This window comes from Heteronotia binoei, chromosome 1 (assembly GCF_032191835.1).
Source record: "Heteronotia binoei isolate CCM8104 ecotype False Entrance Well chromosome 1, APGP_CSIRO_Hbin_v1, whole genome shotgun sequence".
Classification (NCBI taxonomy): Eukaryota; Metazoa; Chordata; class Lepidosauria; order Squamata; family Gekkonidae; genus Heteronotia; species Heteronotia binoei.
This window is the reverse complement of record NC_083223.1, coordinates 144,139,349-144,162,547: the sequence shown is the minus strand read 5'-3', so window position 1 is coordinate 144,162,547 and position 23,199 is coordinate 144,139,349. Positions and strand designations below refer to the sequence as shown.

General features: G+C 44.7%; 1 protein-coding gene and 1 pseudogene across 2 annotated transcripts in view; one reads left to right on the top strand and one right to left on the bottom strand.

The window, feature by feature from the left end:
- Positions 1-1,816: 1,816 nt before the first annotated feature.
- The window catches only part of PACRG (parkin coregulated), a 553,646-nt gene continuing 532,263 nt past the window's right edge, over positions 1,817-23,199 (bottom strand). For both annotated transcript variants that reach the window (XM_060242060.1, XM_060242052.1), the window contains one exon: positions 1,817-2,279. In XM_060242060.1, coding sequence (XP_060098043.1) covers positions 2,119-2,279 — 161 coding nt within the window. In that variant the 3' untranslated portion in view covers positions 1,817-2,118. The remainder of the gene's footprint in view (positions 2,280-23,199) is intronic.
- Positions 13,309-13,368, top strand: LOC132589323 (U6 spliceosomal RNA; annotated as a pseudogene).

Here is a 23,199-nt window from a genome sequence, read left to right as displayed (position 1 = left end):
GACAGAGAATATGATCTATATATTGTGGCTAATAGCCACTGATGAACCTCTGCTCCATATTTTAATCCAATCCCCTCTTGAAACTGTTTATGCTTTTAGCTGCCACTACCTCCTGTGGCAGTGAATTCCATATGTTAATCACCCTTTGGGTGAAGAAGTACTTCCTTTTATCCATTCTAACCCAACTGCTCAGCAATTTCATTGAGTGCCCATGAGATCTTGTATTGTGAGAAAAGGAGAAAAGTATTTCTTTCTCTACCTTTTCTATCCTGTGCATAATCTTGTAAACCTCTATCATGTCACCTCTCAGTTGACGTTTCTTCAAGCTAAAGAGCCACAAGTGCTTTAATCTTTCTTTATAGGAAAAGTGTTCCAACCCTTGAATCATTCTAGTTGCCATTTTCTGGACTTTTTCCAATGCTATAATATCTTTTTTGCGATGTAGTGACCAGAATTGAACATAGTACTCGAAATGAAGCCACACCATCCATTTATACAGGGGCATTATGATACTGGCTGATTTGTTTTCAGTTCCCTTCCTAATAATCCCCAGCATAGCATTGGCCTTTTATACTCACTCTATTTCCTGTTAAGTAGCCAGTTTTTGATCCATGAAAGGACTATTGAGGTTACTTAGGAGCCTTTGATGAGGAACTTTATCTGGGAGTAAAGGTAACTTTATCTGGAAGCCAAGGTAAACAATGTCTATTGAGTCCCCCTTGTCCATGTGTTTGTTCACCCCCTCAAAGAACTAACAGGTTAGTGAGACAAGATCTTCCCTTACAGAACCCATTCTGAATCTTCCTCAATAGCTTTTGTTCATCAGTGTGCTTACTAATTCTCTCTTTAACAATGGTTTCCACCAACATTTCTGGTATTGACATCAGACTGACTGGCCTATAATTTCCTGGATCTCCTCTGGAACCCTATTTAAAGAGAGGGGTGACATGAGCTACCTTCCAGTCCTCAGGAATTAAGGCAGCTTTTAATGAAAGATTACATATTTTTGTCAGGAGATCCACAAGTTGACATTTGAGTTCTTTCAGAACTCTTGGATGTATGCCATCTGGGCCTGGTGATTTATCAGTTTTTAAATTGTGTATCAGTCATAGGACCTCCTCTCTCATCACGTCCATCTGACTCAGGTTTTTCAATACCCCTCCCGAAATCAGCAGTTCTGGAGTGGGCAAGCACTTCTCATCTCCCATATATTGTGCACATATTGCAGAGACATACAACAACAAAAACCAATGGAAATGAAAGTCAGATTACTATAAATAGCCAGTCAAAGAGGTTTAACAGTTTTATCCTTAGAATGCCTTCAAGGGAGTAAATCCCATTGAGTAAAGCCGAGTAGGATTCTGAGTAGAACTGCTTAAACTAATACTGTAAAATACCGGGCAGTGTTGGAATCAGCTACTGTGCCACACTTGTTACTAAGACATCTTGCTTTCAGGCTGATACCTATATTCTTTATTCCGCTTCCCACATGCTATTTTATTTAAAATTTAGAAATTGGGGCTCATACTTTGTTTTTTAAAAAAGGCAAGGCTTGGAAATTGAGATGACAACAGTATAATAATCACTAATTAATTTTACGAGGGACCTTTCTAATGTGCTACCCAAAAATCCCTCTCTTATTTGGTATACATGCTCTACAGTATTATTGTAAGGCAGAGCCTATTATTGTACTCAGCTGCTAGAGAGCCACTGCTGAACTGTTGTTTCTCCTATTAAGCAGTCAGCATAAACTCTCCTCGTTACAGTCTCTGACATCGCCCCCAGGGCAGGCAGACACAGAAGAGCAATTGCCGAATTGCGTATGAAAATTATAGTTTTATTGTCCATACAACCGATGGTTTGACTGACTCCTGCTCCGCTTAGCATTTGTGATAAAGGAGAAATTCTTTCACAGAACAAATAAGCACAGTAGACCATTGTAATCCACAAAACAGACACTATTTATGTATTGGAAAGACTAGTTCTCGATAGCACTAAGCAGTCTAAGAGTCCAGAAACCACAGTTTTAGTAGCTGTAGAGAAAGAATGAGTAATAAATGTTAGCCAGAGCTGGAGAACACAAACAGCATCACTTTTCTGACACCGTTATTCCATTTGTTAGTTCAACAAACACGATTGATAAGTTGGGACCATGTATTTAATGTTTATGTAGGCATCTTCACCACCATAGCGCTCAAAGGCTTCTAGAGTCTCCTGAATCAAGTCTCCGATATTTTCACGTTTCTGCTGGCTGTAGTCAATGCCATCTCCTGAATTAACTGAGAGAGAGAGAGAGAGAGAGAGAGAGAGAGAGAGAAATTAGGATTCAAGATCTTCTGAAGCTATTTCAGTGGAATCTTTTTTAAAAGTATCTCATTGCAGACAGTGTACATTAATGGCAAAATCAGTATACATTAATGGTGCATTCTTAGGATCACCCTGTATGTGTGTTAGAGACTATAATATAGTGGGTTCAATGCAAGGAGGAGACGAGGTTACAGGGATCATAGCTCTCTTTATCAGTTACAGCATGGTAATGGTTGAATTAGAAGACTGTTCAACTGGGCCAACGGGGACAACTATATACACTTCAAGATTCCTGTGCCTGGACACCATTGGATCATTCAAACCAGCAGGGGGGCCGTGATTGGAGCAGGGCAGCGGGGATTTGGATTCTACTGCCCATTGTTCCTGAGTCCCCAAGCTCAGTTGTAAAGGCTCCAATGAGCCAGGCAGGAACACCTCGGAGGCAAACCCCCCCCACACAATGAAATATTAAATATGCACAACATCATTTCACATACACAACAGAGATTATCTCATATTCAGAGTTCTGAGTAGAAGAGATTAAAAAAAAAAGATGATTGTGTTTTGTTGCAAGAGCCAGCCTCAGGGGCAAAAAAACCCCCACACAATGAAATATTTTCCCCCTTTGGGGGAAAAAAAAGTTAAATTAAGTCAGCATCAATAAGGCACATTATCTGGAAGCTTATTTGAAATAACAGTCATTTCCCTTTATTCTGTCATGAAGCAGCTTGGCACCTCACTGCCAACACACAGTTGTAGCAAGATAGTACATATGCTTATGTAAGAAAGGAAGCCTGGATGTCTGGGCAAATATGGAACAAATGTAAAACTTTGACATACAATTCTCCTCCCAGGCCTTTGACAAGATGACTATCCTGATATAAAGCATATTTATTTGGAAGTTAATTCTCACTAAAATGGAAATTATTTCCAAAATCTCATTTGAGCATAATTTCAAATGTGTTCAATGAGATTACTCTGGATGTTCTGACCCTTGGAGCATGACCATATAAGAGAATATGTTACAATCCCTTCAGCATTAATATAGTCAGAATCATACCAAAAATAATTTGGCAGTAAGTCCTGGATTGTTAGAAGTCTGGCAAGAAGACTTGAGTTTTTCAGGCCCCTATATCTTTGGCTTTAACCCAGCTTGGATATATAGTGACTGAAAGTGTTGATAGTATGAAGGTTATTGGTGGCTCATGTGACATGCTCCATAACATTCATCAACCTTCCGGGCACCATTTGTCCATTCTGTTGACAGCATTAGAGAAGCCAGCAACATGATTATGAGGAAAGCCAAATCATATTCTCATCTTCTTGACATTCTCTTCAGAACCAAGGAGTATTAAAGGGTAAGCTTAGTTTCTTGCAGTTGTATATTTTGAAATATTTGCCCAGAGGAAATGATCCCTGAGACCTCAAGACCTATCCATATGCTACTTTGCCAATAGGATTCTTCTACCCAAACTAAGACTGAGATGTGGGGCTCAGGTTTATGCATTCTGTCACAGGGAAGAGAACAAGTGAACCAGGATATTCCATGTTTATTTGGAGCATCATATCTTCCCAGTTTGATTATTACCTTCTTCCTGTGGTGAGCAGAATAGGAAAGAATATGTGAACACAATTCCTGCATCAGTCTAATTTCAACAAGAATTCCAGGAGTAGCCATTTCTTCTCATTCTATCACAGACTCATGAATAGTTTCATTATGAAGTGGGCCTACTATGTTGTATGCTCATGATGGAGTTCCTGGCTCTCAGCATTGTTCTGACATAGCTTTATGTGGGCCTGCACAGAGCATGTGATGTCATTACACTGCAGGCAAATATGTTTTTCAATATACTTTGCTTTTGCCCTCCTGCATGGTATCAGCAGCTTCTGATATCCATGGATGTTATTGCTTTGTAGGACTCCTATCACACTGAAGCTATGTCCTAGATTTATCTAATCTGGCATCCATGGAATCTGCCTTTGGAAACATCTATGAGAGCATATGGACACAAACGTAAAAGAAACAGCATGGAGAACATTATGTCAAAATTGGGCCATGAGCACAGGCAAAAAGAATTAAATCAAAGCACAACTTCTGAAGATAAACAGCTCACAATGCAAAGGGATGAATGTGCTACAAAGATGAGCTACATGCAACATTAGAACATTATGGTCTCCACTAAGTTCATGATTATGAGGATGCAACTGCAATTTTTTTTAAAGACCAGTAGCATCACTATAGAATACCTTTCCAAAAAATGCTGATACCTTACTGTAGTGATATTTTAGCTCATTTACATTCATCTGCTTTATTTGTGGCAATGCAAGTCACAGACTGTATGACATGGCTAATGAGATCCTGATATGTCATGTCTGTGTACTACCAATCATAAATTCTTGCACTCTCACAAATACAGGTGCAAGGTGATGATCTTTGAAGTTTAAACAGCCAGAAAAATATGCATTTCCCCCACATTCTACCCTTTATTTTAGACATAATAGTTTCATGTGGATGGGTGGCTAGGCCGACTGCGTCCCATAAAACCTGGAATGGGCATTACAAGCCGCTGTGAAATGGCTCAGACAAATTCGACTGAAATTGAATTGAGCAAAGATGGAGGTGCTGTACCTAAGCCGAGGTGGCTTGGGAAGAGAGATCCCTTTACTGACCTTCGATGGGGCACCTTTAGCACCAGCTTCGAGGGTCAAAAGTTTAAGGGTTCTCCTGGAGCCTTTGTTAATTATGGAGGCCCAGGTGGCAGCCACTGCCAGATCTGCATTTTATCATCTTAGGCAGATAAGACAGTTGGCTCCATATCTGGAACACAGCGACTTGGTTTCAGTAATCCATGCAACGGTCACTTCGAGAATAGATTACTGTAACGCCCTCTACATGGGGCTGCCCTTGACTTGGACCCGGAAGCTGCAACTGGTGCAGAAGGCTGCAGCCAGGTTGGTATTGGAGCCGCCTTTACAGGTGCACATCCAACCTGCACTGGAGACGCTGCACTGGTTGCCTGTAGTGTTCTGAGCCCGGTTCAAAGTGCTGGTTATGACCTTTAAAGCCCTATATGGTTTGGGACCTGCCTACCTTTGGGACCGCCTTTCCCCACATGAGCCCCAGAGAGCACTATGATCAAGCTCGTTAAATCTGTTAAAGATCCCTGGGCTAAAGGATGCCCGTCTGACCACTACAAGGGCAAGAGCCTTCTCCATGGCTGCGCCTGTCCTCTGGAATGCTCTCCCAGAGGAGACTAGGGCAGGACTTGTTTCAATTCCGCAGGGCCTTTAAGACATATTTGTTCAGGCAGGCTTTGAAGAACTAAAGGAGGTACTTTTAACAACTATGGGGATGTGTATCATCTGCCCCACAGTATCATGACAAATTAATTCAAACAGAAGCCATCTGAGTTATATTTTGAGCGGTATTTAAATTGTTTAATATTTTAATATGAACATATGAAGTTGCCTTATACTGAATCAGACCCTCGGTCCATCAAACTCAATATTTTCTACTCAGACTGGCGGCGGCTCTCCAGGGTCTCAAGCTGAGGTTTTTCACACCTATTTGCCTGGACCCTTTTAGTTGGAGATGCCGGGGATTGAACTTGGGACCTTCTGCTTACCAAGCAGATGTTCTACCACTGAGCCACCGTCCCTCCCCAATAATGCTTTATTGTCATAATGTGAAGTGTCATCGAATTGTGGCTGTTGTTAGCCACCCTGAGCCCATTTGGGGAGGGCGGGATATAAGTGCAATAAATAAATAAATATGTAGCTGGGCAATATGTGGTCAAGACCAAAAGGTCCTCTCACATCTTTGCTAGCATCTGGTTCCAGAGTAAATACACAAAAACGAGCAGTGCCTGTGCATTTGCATGGGCACCCTGCCACTCAATGAGTGAAAAACAGGTTTCCTACCTGTAACTGATGATCTTCGAGTGGTCATCTGTGCATTCACACTGATGGGAGTAGGCGCCGGCGCCGATCTCCGTTGGTAAACTTCAAAGCTACGGATTTCCGCGCCACCGTCCCAGTGCGCATGCCCAGCAGCCCCACTGCGCATGCGCACCAGGACGGCAGTGGACATCCCGCCAGTTCCTTCTGGCCGCCGCGGTAGCCCCCAGGAGGGACCGTTCGCAGCGGGGAAGGCGGGCGGGTAGTGTGAATGCACAGATGACCACTCGAAGATCATCAGTTACAGGTAGGAAACCTGTTTATCTTCTTCGTGGTCTCTGTGCATCACACTGATGGGAGATTAACAAGCTCAAGGCCTACCTGGCGGAGGGTGCAACGGTCCATCAGGAAGAAACCGACTGCAGTACTGCCCGGCCCACAGAAGAAGCTTGTCGACACCGCAAGTCCAGGGCATAGTGTGCCACGAAGGTGTGTGCCGAGGACCACGTGGCGGCCCTGCAGATGTCCTGCAGCGGAACTCCCTTCATAAACGCCTCCGAGGTAGCAATCGCCCGTGTCGAGTGGGCCCGCAGGGGACCCGGGAGAGGCGTCTTCCGAAGTAGATAGCACAGGCGTATGGTCCCTGTGATCCATTTCGACAAGCGTTGCGAAGATATGCGCTGTCCCATGGAGGATGCAGCATAGGACACAAAAAGTCTCGGGTCCTTACGCGAGGGCCCTGTACGATGCAGATAGAAGGAAAGGGCCCTCTTCACATCAAGTGCATGGAGACGGCGTTCGGAGTCATTAGCCGGCGAGGGAAAATAGACCGGCAGAAAAATGTCCGTGTTAAGGTGAAAGAGTGAGATCACCTTAGGCAAGAAGGTGATGTCAGGTCTCAGCAACACCCCCTCAGCGGAGAAAATCAGGTACGGGGAATCACACCTCAAGGCCGCCAACTCTCCCACCCGCCTGGCGGAGGTGATTGCCACCAGGAAGGCTGTCTTCCACGCCAAGAGGTGAGCCGAGCAGGTAGCCATCGGTTCAAAGGGCTTGCCCGACAAAGCCTTCAGGACCAAGGGAAGATCCCAAGCTGGGGTAGGTGTCCGCACCGCTGGGTACAGGCGTGCCATACCCTTAAGGAACCTCTTAACATCAGGATGAGTGAAGGGCGAGTGGCCATCAATCCTCACATGTTCAGATGAGATGGCAGCTAGGTAGACCCGCACCGAAGACGGTGCGAGACCTTTGTCCAGTAATGAAAGGAGAAAATCCAGTATTACCGGCAACCCTGCAGACCTAGGGTCTGCCGAACGGTCCAGTGCGAAGTCCGCAAACTTGGCCCACTTGAAGGTGTAGGATCGCCTCGTCGAGGGTTTTCTGCAGTTCAGCAGTACGGACTGCACCCTGTCCGAGAATCCAGAGGCTCCAAGCGCCACGCTGTGAGGCGCAGATGGGGGACGTCGTGGTGAAAGATCCGCCCTTGATGTGAGAGCAGGAGGTTCTGGACCTGTGGAAACTGGTAGTAGACCCCGTTTGACAGGCGCAGGGCCAGGGGGAACCACTGCTGCCTGGGCCACCACGGCATCACCAGCACCCCCCGCGGGCGTTCCCGCAGGAGCTTCTGCACCACCTTGGTCAGGAGTGGAAAGGGGGGGAAAAGGTATACTGAGTGGTACCTCCACGGCACCAGCAGGCCATCCCCCAACGCCAGGGGATCCACACCGCCCCTGCAACAGAACAGGGCGCACTTCTTGTTGTGCCGGGTGGCAAAAACGTCCAATTCCGGGGTCCCCCAGCTCAGGAAGACCGGTCTCAGAAAGTCCCAGTTGAGTTCCCACTCGTGGAGTGGGGCACCCCCCCTGCTGAGGAAGTCCGCCTGTACGTTCCGGTCTCCCGGAAGGTGGGTTGCGACCAAGAAGATCCCCAGGGAGCTGCACAGCTCCCAGATTGAAATAGCTAGGTAACACAGTCTGCGGGATACTGTCCCGCCTTGCCTGTTGATATACGCCATTGCTGTTGTATTGTCCGTCATCACTGCGACCGACCTGCCCTTCAGTAGCGGCATGAACGAGCGGATGGCATGGAAGATGGCCAGCAATTCTAGAAAGTTTATGTGCTGGCGCGCTTGGAGACTTGGCCAGCGGTCTCCCACACACAGGCCCCCCAGGTGGGCCCCCCAGCCCCACAGAGAGGCATCCGTGGTGAGGGTGAGGTCCGGCTCCGGTCTGTGGAAGGATGCCCCCTCCATCAAGCGACTTTTCAGCCCCCACCAATCGAGGGACGACAGCACCTCCCTCGGCACCGTTAGCCGCCTGGAAGGCGCCTCGATATTGCAGCGGAAGCTCCTGAGGAACCAGAGCTGCAGGGGACGCATGTGCAGCCGTGCAAAGGTGATGACGGATGTTGTCGCCGCCATCAGTCCCAGGAGACGCTGCAGCCACCGAGCCGAGACCGTCGGGTTCCGTAGAAGAGCCGAGACCATCATGACTATGGCGTCTGCCCGGTCTGGAGGGAGAAACGCTCTGCAGACTCGAGTGTCTATGATTGCCCCTATAAACTGCACCCGTTGGGATGGGTGCAAATGGGACTTCTTCTCGTTGATCTGCAGTCCCAGATCCCTCACCAAGTCCAGGGTGATGGAGATATGCTGCAACAGTTCCGCTCTTGATTGTGCCACCAGCAGCCAATCGTCTATGTACGGGAAAAGTACAATGCCTTGCAAGCGTAGGTGGGAGGCTATGACCACCATGGTCTTGGTGAACACCCTCGGGGCTGTACATAGCCCAAAGGGGAGCGCACGGTATTGGAAGTGGTCGCCTCCCACTGTGAAGCGCAGGAACTTCCGATGACGAGGACGGATGGAGACGTGGAAGTATGCGTCCTTCAGGTCTAACGTCGCCATCCAGTCCCCTTGCCCTAGAAGAGGAAGAATGTGGGGGAGCGAGGTCATCCGGAACTTGTCGCACCTCACAAAGATGTTCAAAGCTCTCAGGTCCATGATAGGCCGGAGGCCCCCATCCCGCTTGGGGACCGCAAAATAGCGGGAGTAGAAGCCTTGGCCCCTCTGGTTCTCTGGGACCGGCTCGATCGCCTGCTTGAGGAGGAGGGACTGGACTTCGTCCCGAAGGGTCTGCGATGGTGCGGTGGAGACGAACGTCGGGGTAGGAGGGGGATGGTAGAACTCTATTCCATAACCCCGCCGGATTATGGATAAAACCCAAAGGTCCGAGGTAATAAGGGACCAGGCAGGAAGGAACTTGGAGAGGCGGGTAGCCTGGTGGTCCCTTAAGTCGCTTGCAAGAGGGGAGTCAAAGACCCTGCTTGTGCTGCTTCGCGCCTTTCTGGCGGGAAGTTTGGGTGGAAGGCGGGGAGTACTTTGGCTTGCCTTGGTAGGGTGGCCTCGTAAACGACGTCTGTTTCGTACGCCATTGTCTATCTGGAGACTTGGAGAAAGACTTCTTCTGCCAAGTCTTAGGCCACTGCTTCTTGGTCTGGGTGTGCGACCCAGAGACCCTCAGGTTTCTTGATGTCTTGATACTCTTATCAAGTTCCTGGAGGACTGAGTCCGTGGTTGAACTGAACAGGCCAGTGCCATCGAACGGAAGATCTTCTACATACGCCTGCGTATCCGGTTGAAGCGCTGTAGACCTCAGCCAGGAATGCCTTCTCAGGGATACGGCGGTAGTTAAAGCCTTAGCACACGTGTCCCCAGAATGCTTTGCGGCGTTTAGCTGCTGCTTAGCTAAAATCATGCCCTCCCTCTGAAGTTTCTTGAGGGCCACCTTGCTCTGCTCCGGGATGGAGCCCAGAATGGTGGAGACTTGGTCCCATAGCGCGTATTGATACCTGCCGAAGCAGGCCGCGTAGTTTGCAATTTTCATGCCCAGAGAGCCATTAGAATACAGTCTCCTGCCCAGGGCATCTAACTTCCTGCCCTCCTTGTCGGGTGGCGTGGAATGCGTCTTCTTGGCCTTCGACGAGGAAGACACTACCACCGAGTTCGGCTTTGGGTGGACGTACAGGAACTCAGCTGAGGCCTCTTGAATTCTGTACATATGATCCAGCCTGCGAGAGGAGACAGGCGTGGATGCAGGCTTGTCCCAGGAGGACTTAGCGGTCTGCAACATGACATTCGTGAGGGGTAGGGCCACTGCCGTAGAAGTGTCCTGCTGTACAATGTCGAAGACCGTGTCTGTCACTACCGGCTGAGGCTGGATCGTGGGTATTGAGAGCGTTTGGGCCATTCTTTTGATGAGGTCCCCGTAGGATTTTAGATCCTCTGAAGGAGAGATGGGCTGTTCATCCGAAGTCTTCACCGGTGGGGACGGTTCACCCCGAGAAGAAGCCTCTCTTTCCGGGGAGGAACCATCCAACGACCGAGGCGAGGACTCCGGGGAATCAGAAAGCTCCGGTGTATGTCGAAGGGTCGGGGCTCGCTGCACAGCATCGGCCTTCAGCGGAGGGGTGCGTTGCTCTCGCTCATCTTGGCGCGTTGGCTTTTCCTCTTCTGGAGGCTTCGATGCCGATGCCGACGGGGTATTCCGTTGGGTTCGATAGGAGGTTCGGGACCGATACGATGTAGCCGAGGTCTGGTCCCAGTCCTTCTGTCGTTGAGTGAGCCAAGGGAAAGGTGGGTAGGCCCCGTACAGGTATTGCCACTGCCTCTGGTCCCAGGGAATCTGCGTGGCGGAAAGGCGAGGCGAGCGATCTTCCTCCCGGTAGCGAGGAGAGCGGCTACTGGAGGATCGGTCCCGATGCCGATCGGAAGGACTTCGAGCCCGGGATGTTGACCGGTGCCGTGGACTTTCTTCGGTACCGGTGCGCTGCGCTGGCTCGATCTCCGAATCCGATGAGATCACTAATTGGGTCGACATCGACGCCAGTTGGGGGCTCTGCCGGCGAATCGGCGAGGCGAAGAGCTTCAGGGGCGGAACGACCGGCGCGGTTGGGTCCGATGGGGATGCAGGGGATGACTGAGACGCCGACTGACTAAGGTGCGATTTCTCAGACTTCTTATGCTTCTTCCCCTTCTCCGAAGGCATCCCTTTGTCCTCTTTCTGCCTCTTAGCTGGCACTGAGGACTCGGAAGTCACCGCCGAGCCCGAGCGCTTCCGCGAGCGATCAGCATCGATAGGCTGATCGGTATCGGTGGGCTTCGGTGTCGACTGGTCCGTCTGACCTGTCGGAGGCTCAGCCTGGTCGGCGCGGGGAGAAAGCGCGCGTTCCATGAGGGCCGCTGCGAGACGCGCCGCTCTGTTCCTTCTCGTCTGCCGTGAAAACTTGGCACAGTGCTGACAGGAATCAGTCTTATGCCTCTCTCCCAGGCACAGCAAGCACAAAGAGTGTCCGTCAGGTGGGGCGATTTTGCTCCCGCACGAGGAGCAGCGGCGAAAAAACCCCCACCGCCTTTCCATGCGAAGAGAGGCAAATGGCGGACGCGAAAAAGGGGAGAGGGGAATTCCCCCCCGAAGGGCGGAAAAAACACGCCCCACTCTCCCAAAATAAGCCTAACACTAACTACTAAGAACTACTAAGAACTATATAACTAACTATATACACTATCCGTAAGAGAAATGCAAGTTCACCGACCGTAGCGAAGGAGATCAACCGATCAGCGCGGCGGTCAGAAGAGAACTGGCGGGATGTCCGCTGCTGTCCTGGTGCGCATGCGCAGTGTGGCTGCTGGGCATGCGCATTGGGACGGTGGCGCGGAAATCCGTAGCTTTGAAGTTTACCGACGGAGATCGGCGCCGGCACCTACTCCCATCAGTGTGATGCACAGAGACCACGAAGAAGATCATGGGCCAGTTACTCTCTCAATACAGCTTTTTGTTTTGTTTTGTTTTGTTTTTAATTTTATTGTTATATATTCCAACACCAATCCACCTCTGTGAGAGTCCCAGGCCATAGATACATTATAATATTCCATAAATTTATAACTATTAACATTTCATCCAAATACAACTCCATCACTCTATTTAAACATCTTATCCATTCATTTTCTTATTAACCAACCAATCGTCTTAAATTGTTTAAACTTTTCCAAATATCTCACCATCTTCCTAAACCACCCCTCCTCCTGTTCCCTAACCTTTAATCCGTTCATTCTTCGTATCTTCATCGTTAAATACTCCAAAATAATTATATAATTCATTTTATCCCTCCAGTGATTAATTGTCAATTCCTCAGCTTCTTTCCAATTCCTTGCTATCACTTGTCTTGCTGCTACTAACATCAAATTAATCCATTTACTATCCTCTTTTGATCTTAATCCCACACCATCCAAATTAATAATTGCCATTGCTTTAGATATACTTATTTTCCATCCCATAATCTTTGTCATCTCTATGCCAACCTGCAACCAGAATTTTTTCACTAAGGGACAATCCCACCACATGTGACTGAAAGTTCCAATTTCTCCACATTTCCTCCAACAATTTTTACTCCCTGATTTAGAAATATAATACATCTTAATGGGTGTATAATACCATTTCTGTATCATCTTCAATCCCTGCTCCTGCACTAACCTAGATGTTGTAACAAAGGGAGGTAATCTAAACCTCCTCTCCCAATCTTCATTTAAAATTTTATCTCCAATATCTGTTTCCCAATGTTCCTTCAAAAATTCTCTCGGGGATTTCCCTGTACCTAATAAAATCTTATACAATTTTGAAACTATTTTTGACTTATCTTCGCTATACTCTTTCACCAAGTTTTCAAAGGGAGTATTAATTCTTTTACCAATATTTTTAAGTTCTTCCTCCTTCAGCAATGAGGAGATTTGACTTTTTAACAACCAATTAATATTATTCAAAATATTATACTCCTCTTTCTTCACCCCATCAGTACCCCAAACCTCTTTCAATTCTCGAATCGTAATCCTCTTCAGTTTATCTCCTACTTCCTTTGACAGCGATCCCCTTAATGGAGCAAATTTATCATAATACCACATTTTAGTAATAGATGATATCTCCGGAGCGAGTTCTTTTTTCCACTTCTCCCATACCCTACTGGGCCCCATAAAGGTTGATAATTTATCACCTATCTTCTTCCTCCTTTTCGTTCTCTCAAATAAACTTTCCTTACCTCCTACTACCTCTAGCTCGCTTCGGCAGCACATATACTAAAATTGGAACGATACAGAGAAGATTAGCATGGCCCTCTCAATACAGCTTACCTCACAGTATTCTTGTGAGAATAAAACAGGGAACAGGAGAAACATGAAAGCTGCTTTGAGCTCCTTGGAAGAAAGGAAGGACAGAAGTGTACTCAACAGATAGTACAGCTGCATCCTAAGATTTGGTTTCCTGACAAATGAGTCAGTTCTTTATACTTATCTCTAACTATGATGCTCAGAACAGTGATCTCTGTCTCCCTTGCACCTGGCACACACCTTGTGTGTGTATTTTTGGAAAAGCTGAAAAAATTTAGCCAGTTTTTTATTATTATTATTTTTGTAATTCAGTCTTGGAAGATAATCAGAAGATGCCCAAGATTAGGGTTGCCAACTCTGGGCCGGGAAATTCCTGAAGGTGGGCAGAAACTGGGGAGGCAGATCAGCAGGGTATAATGCAATAGAGTTCACCATTCAAAGCAGACATTTTCTCCAGAGAACAGATATCTGTCATCTGAAGATCAGCTGTAATTCCAAGAGATCTCTAGGCCCAACTTGGAGGTTGGCAATTCTTTCCCACTACATTATCACACATGGGACCACACACATGTACTACATTATCACACACGGGACCATATTTATCACAGCTGCTAGCCAGAAGAGGAAACTGTAGGTAGCCCCAGCTGGGACAGGCATGTAACAGCATATAATCATCATAGGCTAGGAAGGTAGGTGTGATATTAGGCTGATATGGTGACACTGGCTGACTTTAGCCTGCCCATTACTCAAGGTATTTGCGCCCCCCTCCCAGGCCCAAAAGATGTCTTAAGAGATGAAACTGCACTATTTGTTGGACAAGCAAATATTTCAATAGAGCTATATAGTTTTAAAATGGTTCAAATTTAAAATTCTGTCCCCGACTTTCAAAGAACTAGCTTCCTAGAGAAACATGGGCATGGTAATGGCTCAGCTTTGTGTGGAAAATTTCAGGAGGGCAGGCAGGCTAGCAAAATAATTCTGCAAGAAATAATGACTTAGAAGATTGATTAAAAGGCACTCTGAGAGGGTCAGGCATTAAGGCAATCAGTGATAAAGGATGGGGGGGAAAGTGATGCAGAAACTGTCATTACGCACAACATTCACGATGTGCAAGGCTCATATCCTCAAGACAGCCATTGTTCCCTCTAATTTTATGACACAGTTGATAAGCTATGCTTCCAAAAAGGCTATTTCAGCAGAGAAGTCACCCACTAAGCGCTACAATAGCTGGCCTGCACAGCTACAGGAATTAGCAAAGATGGGAATGATTAACCCATCAGGACAATATCCACCCCTGCATTTGCTTGCATTAGACAGATGAGTCATACTGATTTCCTCAGCACACCTGAGGCTAAGTATCTAGTCATAATAATAATTAAAATAGGATGGAAAATTTTTTTGCCACTGGTGTGCAGTATTCTCAATCTGCACTTCTCTAATGTAATGTTATTTCTGTGTTATTTATTGTATAGCGAACATGTGGGTAACTGCAAAAAAGCAGTATGTATGATGCCAGAACCTGGATTGGATTCAAGCTGTTTATTGAAGCTTCCCTTAGTGGCAGAGAATTAATCAACATGAAGGAAGTTTCGGAGAACACATCTGTCATGCCATGCTCCCAAAGTGAAATGTCTAGCAGATGCAGCATGAAGCAAGGGCTCTTATCCTGTTGTTATTACTGTGCAAAGATCTCATTCTTTGGAGAGTAGAGCAGCTGATTTGGAGCACTAGGATTAGAAATGGTAGGAGCTCAAATTAAGGGTAATTCCTAGATTAAGGCACAAGGCTGCTGCCTATTATTACCCATACAAAGGTGTTTATTAAGGTGAAATTAAGGTGATTTTTTAAGAAATCTCAGACGATGATATCAGAGATGAGGCAATCCTTTAATTGCAATCATGGAGAGCCAGGGTGGTATACTGGCTACGAAGCAGGCTGTGGCCCAGGGAAACCTTGATGGAATTTGTCTCATGTATGTGAACAGACACATCACAAAGTTACAAGTTACTCTGGCTTTGAGTATACAGACCTTTGAACCAAGAACACCTTCAATTTAAAAATTACTTTTGATGGGCCTGATGCATCCCCAAAATGAAAAGGGATTTATCTATTTTATAAATTGTCCTAACTTTTTGTGTTGTTTAGACTCAAGTCAGAAATGATGTATTTTATATTGTGATTAATTGTACTTGGTTGGCAGGACTTTTTCCCCCTGGAAAAATGATGATGATGATATTGGATTTATATCCCGCCCTCCACTCCGAAGAGTCTCAGAGCGGCTCACAATCTCCTTTACCTTCCTCCCCCACAACAGACACCCTGTGAGGTGGGTGGGGCTGGAGAGGGCTCTCTCAGCAGCTGCCCTTTCAAGGACAACCTCTGCCAGAGCTATGACTGACCCAAGGCCATTCCAGCAGGCGCAAGTGGAGGAGTGGGGAATCAAACCCAGTTCTCCCAGATAAGAGTCTGCACACTTAACCACTACACCAAACTGGCTCTCCATAGTTCTGGAGCCTCTTTGTGGAAACAAAATTCTCAGCAAGTTCCGGCACCTTTTTCCCAGAAAAAATGGCCTGATTGGTGGTGTATATTTTAATTACCTGTACCACTGAGGAAGGCTGTTTGACCAAAATACTTGGAATCTATTGAAAATGTAAGAGCTGAAGTTTGAATATGAAAAAAAGCCTTGTCTTGAATACAAAGCTTAGAGGAAGTTTTTGGCGAAAATGCGGTTGGAAAAGTTTCAGAAATGCCTGTTTATCAGCTACATGAAGAAAAGTTTTTGAACTCCACTTGAGAGTGGATTGGGACTGGTGTCCTTTTGGAAGTTTTTTTGCTGCATCATGGGAGCTATGGACATTCACCTAAGGAGAGGAAGGAAGTTATTTATGTTTTTAATACTTTAAACTATAACAAGAGCTATTGTGATGTCTAACCTTCCGTTTTGTATTCTGTGTTTTGAAGTTCTGTATTTTTGGACTATTATCAGTGTTGTTTCAAGTTATTAATAGATATGATAGTACTTTAAGAGAATAGTGTTAACAATTCTTTCACAGAGGCTGTGCCTTTTTCCTCTCCCCACCTGGAGGCTGGAAACCCTACAACATACTGTCAAGAATTATGTAGGGAAATTAATGCTATGTAGAGTTGCCAGGTCTTACCTGGCTGCTGGCAGGGGGACTGTGCTTGTGTTTGGTGCGATGACATCACCCAGAAGTAACATAGAAGGGTTTTTTTTTTTTACCAAAATGCTAGAGCATTCCCACACAACATGCCCGGCATGATTACATCACTTCCAGGTGACATCATTGCGCCAGGCACGTCAGGCACCAATGAAGCTCTTCATGGGCAGGGCTCACCTTAGCAGCCAAGCCTATGCCAGCAGGTTAAAGGCTCCAAAACTGGAGAAAACCCGGCTCTTAGTGGGAGGCTGGGAATCTTAATGTTCCCAAAATGCCAGACTGTAATGCATGCATCTTTGAATCATTATCTGCATATTATTTTTAAGGTTCCAGAAATGTAGTTCTCACTTTCCTCGATTTCTATAATCTAGAACATTCTTCACTGGAGATATCAGAAGAGACTGGTGCCTGAAAAGTTCAGATGGGTGTAAAGGTTCCATCTACCAGTTCCATCAGTATGTACTCCACCAATATATGTACACACCTACCCACATATCTTCATGTCCTTAGTGCATTCATTCCTCATCACGATCCCAAGATACCATCCCTCCATCACTAGGGATTATAAAGTATATTCATATATTCCCTTGTTCTCTTTTCTGACTGTAGTGGAAAAGATATATGCCAGACAGAGGGTTAAACTGAAGGAGTCAGTTTTCAGTATTAAATTTGATCTTTTCTGCAGAGGTTCTTTAGAATTATACAGTATTCTGTACACATTCTTATTCTATTAGGGTTCCTCATATAAGCAGAGCTGGTTACCTCTGTTCAAGATGTTTTAATCTTCTAGATACGTTCAAACATCTCTGTTCAGATCAATGATAACTATACTTGCCCTTGAAAACGACCCTTTTCCAAGGTCTCAAATTTCATAGAAGAAATGAATTGAAACTGGAACAGCATGCAGCCAGAAAAGTAGAAAAGTCACTTCCCAAGTTTTTAATAGTTCAAGTCTGTCCACGGTCTTTTAGAAAAGAATGAGATTAAAAGAGACTTCTGAAGTCCCTTTGAAGCGGGCACTAGACTTCCAGTTTAAATCCTTTTTAACAAAGACTCAAACCCAGAGTCAAATGTCATTCAACCATTTTATTGGAGAAGGCATAAAGATGTTTTTTGTATTGGTTTTACTCCTTAAGGGCTCTTCTCTGACTGATCATCACCATCACTCCATTCCTTTCAAAGTATTTCTTGAAACAGAGTTGAACACACAAACATAAATGTAAATGCCAGAGAAAGCCTGGTGTCTGCTCTGTGCACCAAATCAATTAGGCTCACACTAGGCTCATGGGCAAAAGTAGGAACCAAAGTGACTTTTAGACTTTGGATGGGAGTGGTCAATCTTAGATAAGTTTCTGAGAACAGCTGCTTCACTCAAGCAAGTCCTCAATACATTTTAACTCCTGTTGTCATTCGGAGAGGAACTAAAATGAGGTAGTGGCAGACTCCTTTTTGAAAGAGGAACATTGTATTTGTGGCACTCTTATGAGTATTAGTGGAATATGACTTTTGCTACCCCTTTTCAGGTGCTTGTGCTCATTCTGGGTTTTAATTACTAACTTACAGAGTTTTATGTTTTATTTTTGTAGGCTGCCTTGGGCAGTTTTCCCTGGAGAGATGGTATAGGGATTTTCTAAACAAATAAATGTAGAATGCAATGATACTGATATTCACAGATGCCTATTATTATCACAGCTGGACAATATCCTCTTTCTTCATGTAGCTGCAGCACATACATTGGGATAGTATTGTTGCCATCCATGTAGTCAGTAATTGGTTCTGCATGTTGCTGCTGCCACCTCTGCAGAGCTAGTAGTCTTTGCCATTTATTACAAGCAATTATATTCCACCCCTTCCCCTTCAAATGAAGCCTCAACATGAATTATAATAGCGTACAAACATGAAACACGATGTTATAGTAAAATAAAGGCATTAGTCATCAGCCCCCCTAATTAAAACAGTATCATTAAAACCAGCAAAGCCATAACTACTAGTCAACAATATGATTATCAGAAGCCCTTGCAAAAAGAACCATTTTTAACATATGGCACTAATATAACACTAAATAACACACTTTCAATGCACTTTGCTACTGGATTTTACTGTGTGAAATGGCAAAATCCACTTGTGAAGTGGATTGAAACTGCATCATTTAGCATATGTGAAAGTGCCCGTACAGTGCAATACCAGCAAGTATGGAGTGAGGCAGACTTATTTTGGAAGGGAATTCCACATAGTATATGGACAGTACAGCTGTGTGTCTGCTGCACCCTCCCAAGGTGGTTCTCTTGATACATGTGCATATTCCTTTCTGATAGCACAGAAATTTTATTTCATAGTTCAGTGCCGTTTAGATTTCCCTTCTTCCATTCATAATGGAATGGGTACATAGCCCATCTTGCTTTTGGTGCCTAGGGAGCTCATGCCAAAAGCACATTTTGTGTTTGGAGTGTTTCCATTGGTGATGGGGACAGACAGAGCAGCTTGTACTGTTTGTTCCTTGTCTCACCCCCCACCCCCTCATTCTTTCAAGCTAGATCATGGATTTATCAATATGTGAGTTTCATTTGATGATTCTGCAATCATTTATTACCTGCTATATTAGTTTAGCAGGCATATAGAATTTTTCCCAAGCCTCTTCTTCTAAACTGATGGAGCTAAATTACAAGTAGCCAGGAAAGAGATCTTTGAAGTGTAAATTTTGCTGAAAATATCAAATTGGGTGTTGAAGCAGTGTAAAAGCAGGTTTGTTGTTGAGAACTAATAGGAAAAAGAAACTGAATATAAAGGCAACATCTTCATGCCATGGGGGGATTTCTTCCGCTGCATCAGAAGCCTAATCCACATGGCCTCCCTCATGGCTGTTTTTTGCAGCTAACTTGAAAGTTTGGGACCTGAACATGGATCCTCAACATAGTGGTTGGTTTTGCCTTTGTCCTTCCTAAAATGACAGGCTAAAGCATATGGAGAATGTTCATTCAGAACAAAACAATTACACCAGTGTTCCCTCTAAATTTAGTGTAGGCTAGCTCACAGTTTTTTAGTCTCCAGCTCACACATTTTTGTTTTAGCTCAGGAAGGATGGTCTCAGAGCAAACTAATGTATGCAATAGCCAAATCAATGCACAGCAGCCAAGAAGGTCTGAGCGCCTGCTCCGGCTGCAACGCCACTGAGGATGTTCTCCGCAGCTGAGAACGAAACGTCTGGAAGGAAAACTTTCTCCAGTAGAACACGGCACTTGAGCCCGAAAGATTCTACAAACCCTAATAGCCAAATCACTTGCTCACAACTTTAATGTCAGTAGCTCACAAAATAGAATTTTTGCTCACAAGACTGCAGAGGTTAGAGGGAACATTGGTAGAGACTGTGGATGTTTTTCTCTTCTTCACAGACAAAAAAATAAAAATAAAATGGCTTACTATTACACTGATGGCTATTAGCTTAGCATAAGTTTGGAAAGAACACATATGAGATTCACAGAGATGGTATGCATGTGTGTGCATGCATTCTTAATGTATTTGTATAAAGACATAAAACCTATTTCTTGTCTTGGACCCACGTGCTTGACCTGAGTTGTACGAATGGAAGAGGCACCATTTTTCTTGGCCTGACAAATGTGTGTCATATTCAGGGCTTTTTTTAATAGTAGGAACTCCTTTGGATATTAGGCCACACACCCCTGATGTAGCCAATCGTCCAAGAGCTTACAGGGCTCTTAGTCCAAAGCCTACTGTCAGCTCCAGGGGGATTGGCTACATCAGGGGTGTGTGGCCTAATACGTAAAGGAGTTCTTGCTCCAAAAAAATCCCTGATCATATTGCACATTCAGCATTGGTGCTGCTCTTTGCAATACTGATCATCAGTCTAATTTAGATCAGTCAACTTAAACAATGGATCAGTTCCAATTCTGCCAATCATTTCTTCATTCTTACTGCCATTTTTTAGCTTCTACAAAGGAAAGAAAGTTTGATAAGGGAAGAATTGTCTGGTCTAGATTCTATATTTATGCATATCATATATTGACATGTAAACTAGAACTTCTAAAAAGAGAGTAAACAGTGCCCAGTGGGGTTAAGATTTCCAGAATGGAAAGTAACACAATGCTGCCTCTATCACTTCACCTGCCAAGCCGGCACCTCATTCCCTCACAATGTGGAACCATAAGAACCATCATGGGACCTTCGGGACCGCCTCTCCACATATGTACCCCAGAGAGCACTACGTTCAGGATCCCAAAAGCTTCTTAAGATCCCCGGACCAAAAGAAGCTCAATTGTCGACCACCAGAGCCAGATCGTTCTCGGTAATAGCCCCCGCTCTGTGGAATGCCCTCCCCGGAAACATCAGGGCCCTGCAGGATCTGCCACAGTTCCGCAGGGTCTGTAAGACCGAACTTTTCAAACTTGCTTTTAACAGTTAAGGGAAGTTGGCTATCATTCCACAGCACTGACAATCTCACTGAACAAATATAACTGAAACAAGAAACATCAGAATAACTAGAACATCAACGTGCATCTTGGACTTTTAATGATTATATAATGGAAATGATTTTCTTGTATATTTGTTTTTAATATTTGATGTTGTTTTTATTTGTTGTTAGCTGCCCTGAGCCTGTCAGGGGAGGGCGAGATATAAATTTGATTAAATAAATCACTGAGCAATATCAGTTGGGAATCTGCCTATATCAGGGCCTCCTTGCTCTCTAGAATATTCCCTCTGAACTAGACCAATTTCTCCTTTTTGTCGCCATTTCTTCTCCCACTCCATTCTACTGTTCTTTCCCATCTCTATCTCATTCTTTCCTCATTCTTTCCCCCTCTTCCCTCTTATTTTGAGCCCCTTGCAAGATCAAAGGAATGGAAATCCAGCCAGGTGTGCTTAACTTGGACCTGATGGGACCTAATAGTATTTAGTATAGGCTGGATTATAAAGGTAACAAATGAACATAGACTTACTTGGAAACCCCATTTCTGGAGTAAGAGGAGAGACAGATCTCAAAAAGAAAATATTTTGAATTCTGATTTCAAGCTGATTTCTATGAACAATCTGATGAGTGTTTACTCAGTCAATGAATTGGATTCACTATATGTGAGTGTGCTTGAAATTGTAAATTGCTGCTGTTCAAAAAACTTGAAAATGAGCCAAGCTAGCAGCTGCTATCATGGTTCACTTACAGGAAACATCAGACACATCTTTCTGAGTCCAGAAGTTTCTTTTGGATTTTTTGAAAGGTAAAGGTAGTCCCTTGTGCAAGCACCAGTCGTTTTCGACTCTGGGGTGATGTTGCTTTCACAACATTTTTGTTATCCCACTATATTATAGTTTTCATGGCAGACTTTTTATAGGGTGGCTTGCCATTGCCTTCCCCAGTCATCTACACTCCACCCCCCCCCCCAGCAAGCTGGGTACTCATTTTACCGACCTCGGAAGGATGGAAGGCTGAGTCGACCTGGAGCCGGCTACCTGAACCATAATACAATATTGAAATGAAAACAAAGCAACAGATTTCTTTTTTAACGCCACATAGCATTATCTCATATTAATTCTAGGAAGACGCCAGCGGGACAAGGTCTTTCCAAAATGAATTATCATTGAGAAAGTATTTACCCTTATTCAACAATTTTAGCCAAACAGAGACAGAAACATGAAGCAAATTTCACAGTGGCCTTGGTACGGTGTTTGTGCTGTTGCAAAACAATGAAGCAGAGCACAAACCCTGCTGGAAAAGCCAGAGGGATCATAGTCCATTCCCATATGCTAGATCTGTTGGAATCTTTTTTTTTTTTTTTAAAGTTCTGACACAGAAATTCAGAAGCTCTGGCACAGATTTATGGGCAGTTTTTGTTTTTTTACACATGATGACATATGATGTGGGAATGGAGCCCTAGTGCGGTTATAGTTAAGATAACATTTGAAACCAGCATTCACTCAGCCAATATGCTACACCAACTCTCCTCAGGCTTCCCAGGTAGCCCACGTTAGTGAGAGATCTCCTGCCCTGGGCCCTGCTGCTCCTGCTGCTGAAATTCTGACATGCTGACAAGCACAACGATCATTCATCATGACTCCAGACCCCAGCTTTCAGGAGCTGTAGCTTCAGCAGATAGATAGATAGATAGATAGATAGATAGATAGATAGATAGATAGATAGATAGATAGATAGATAGATAGATAGATAGATAGATAGATAGATAGATAGATAGATGATACTATGCTCAATTCCAAATGGAACAGAATCAATTTGCATAAATGAGGGAGAAATATGATTCGCTTGATAATGCAATGTAAAAAAGATTAAAGTTCATCAAAGCTCATTATTTGCAAAATATACCATCATTGTACTAACTTTTAAGAGTAATAAAACAAGGAGTACGTATTTATATTACTGTCATGGCATGGGAACTGCTACAGCACTGTTCCTTCTTATGTTACTGAGATGGAAGAATGCTCCTCATGCTGGCATTACCTCAGTTGCAAAAAGATTTATAGTGGTGTCAGCAAGAGTTGCAGAATAGGCTCCAATCATATGACTCAGTACTTTTTATATAGGCATGGAAGAAGTGGCACTGTACTGGGATGACATAACAGTCCACTCCAAGATGGCTCTGTTTTGTTGGCTTTATTTATATACAATATGGGATGTTAATAGCAGAGAGAATC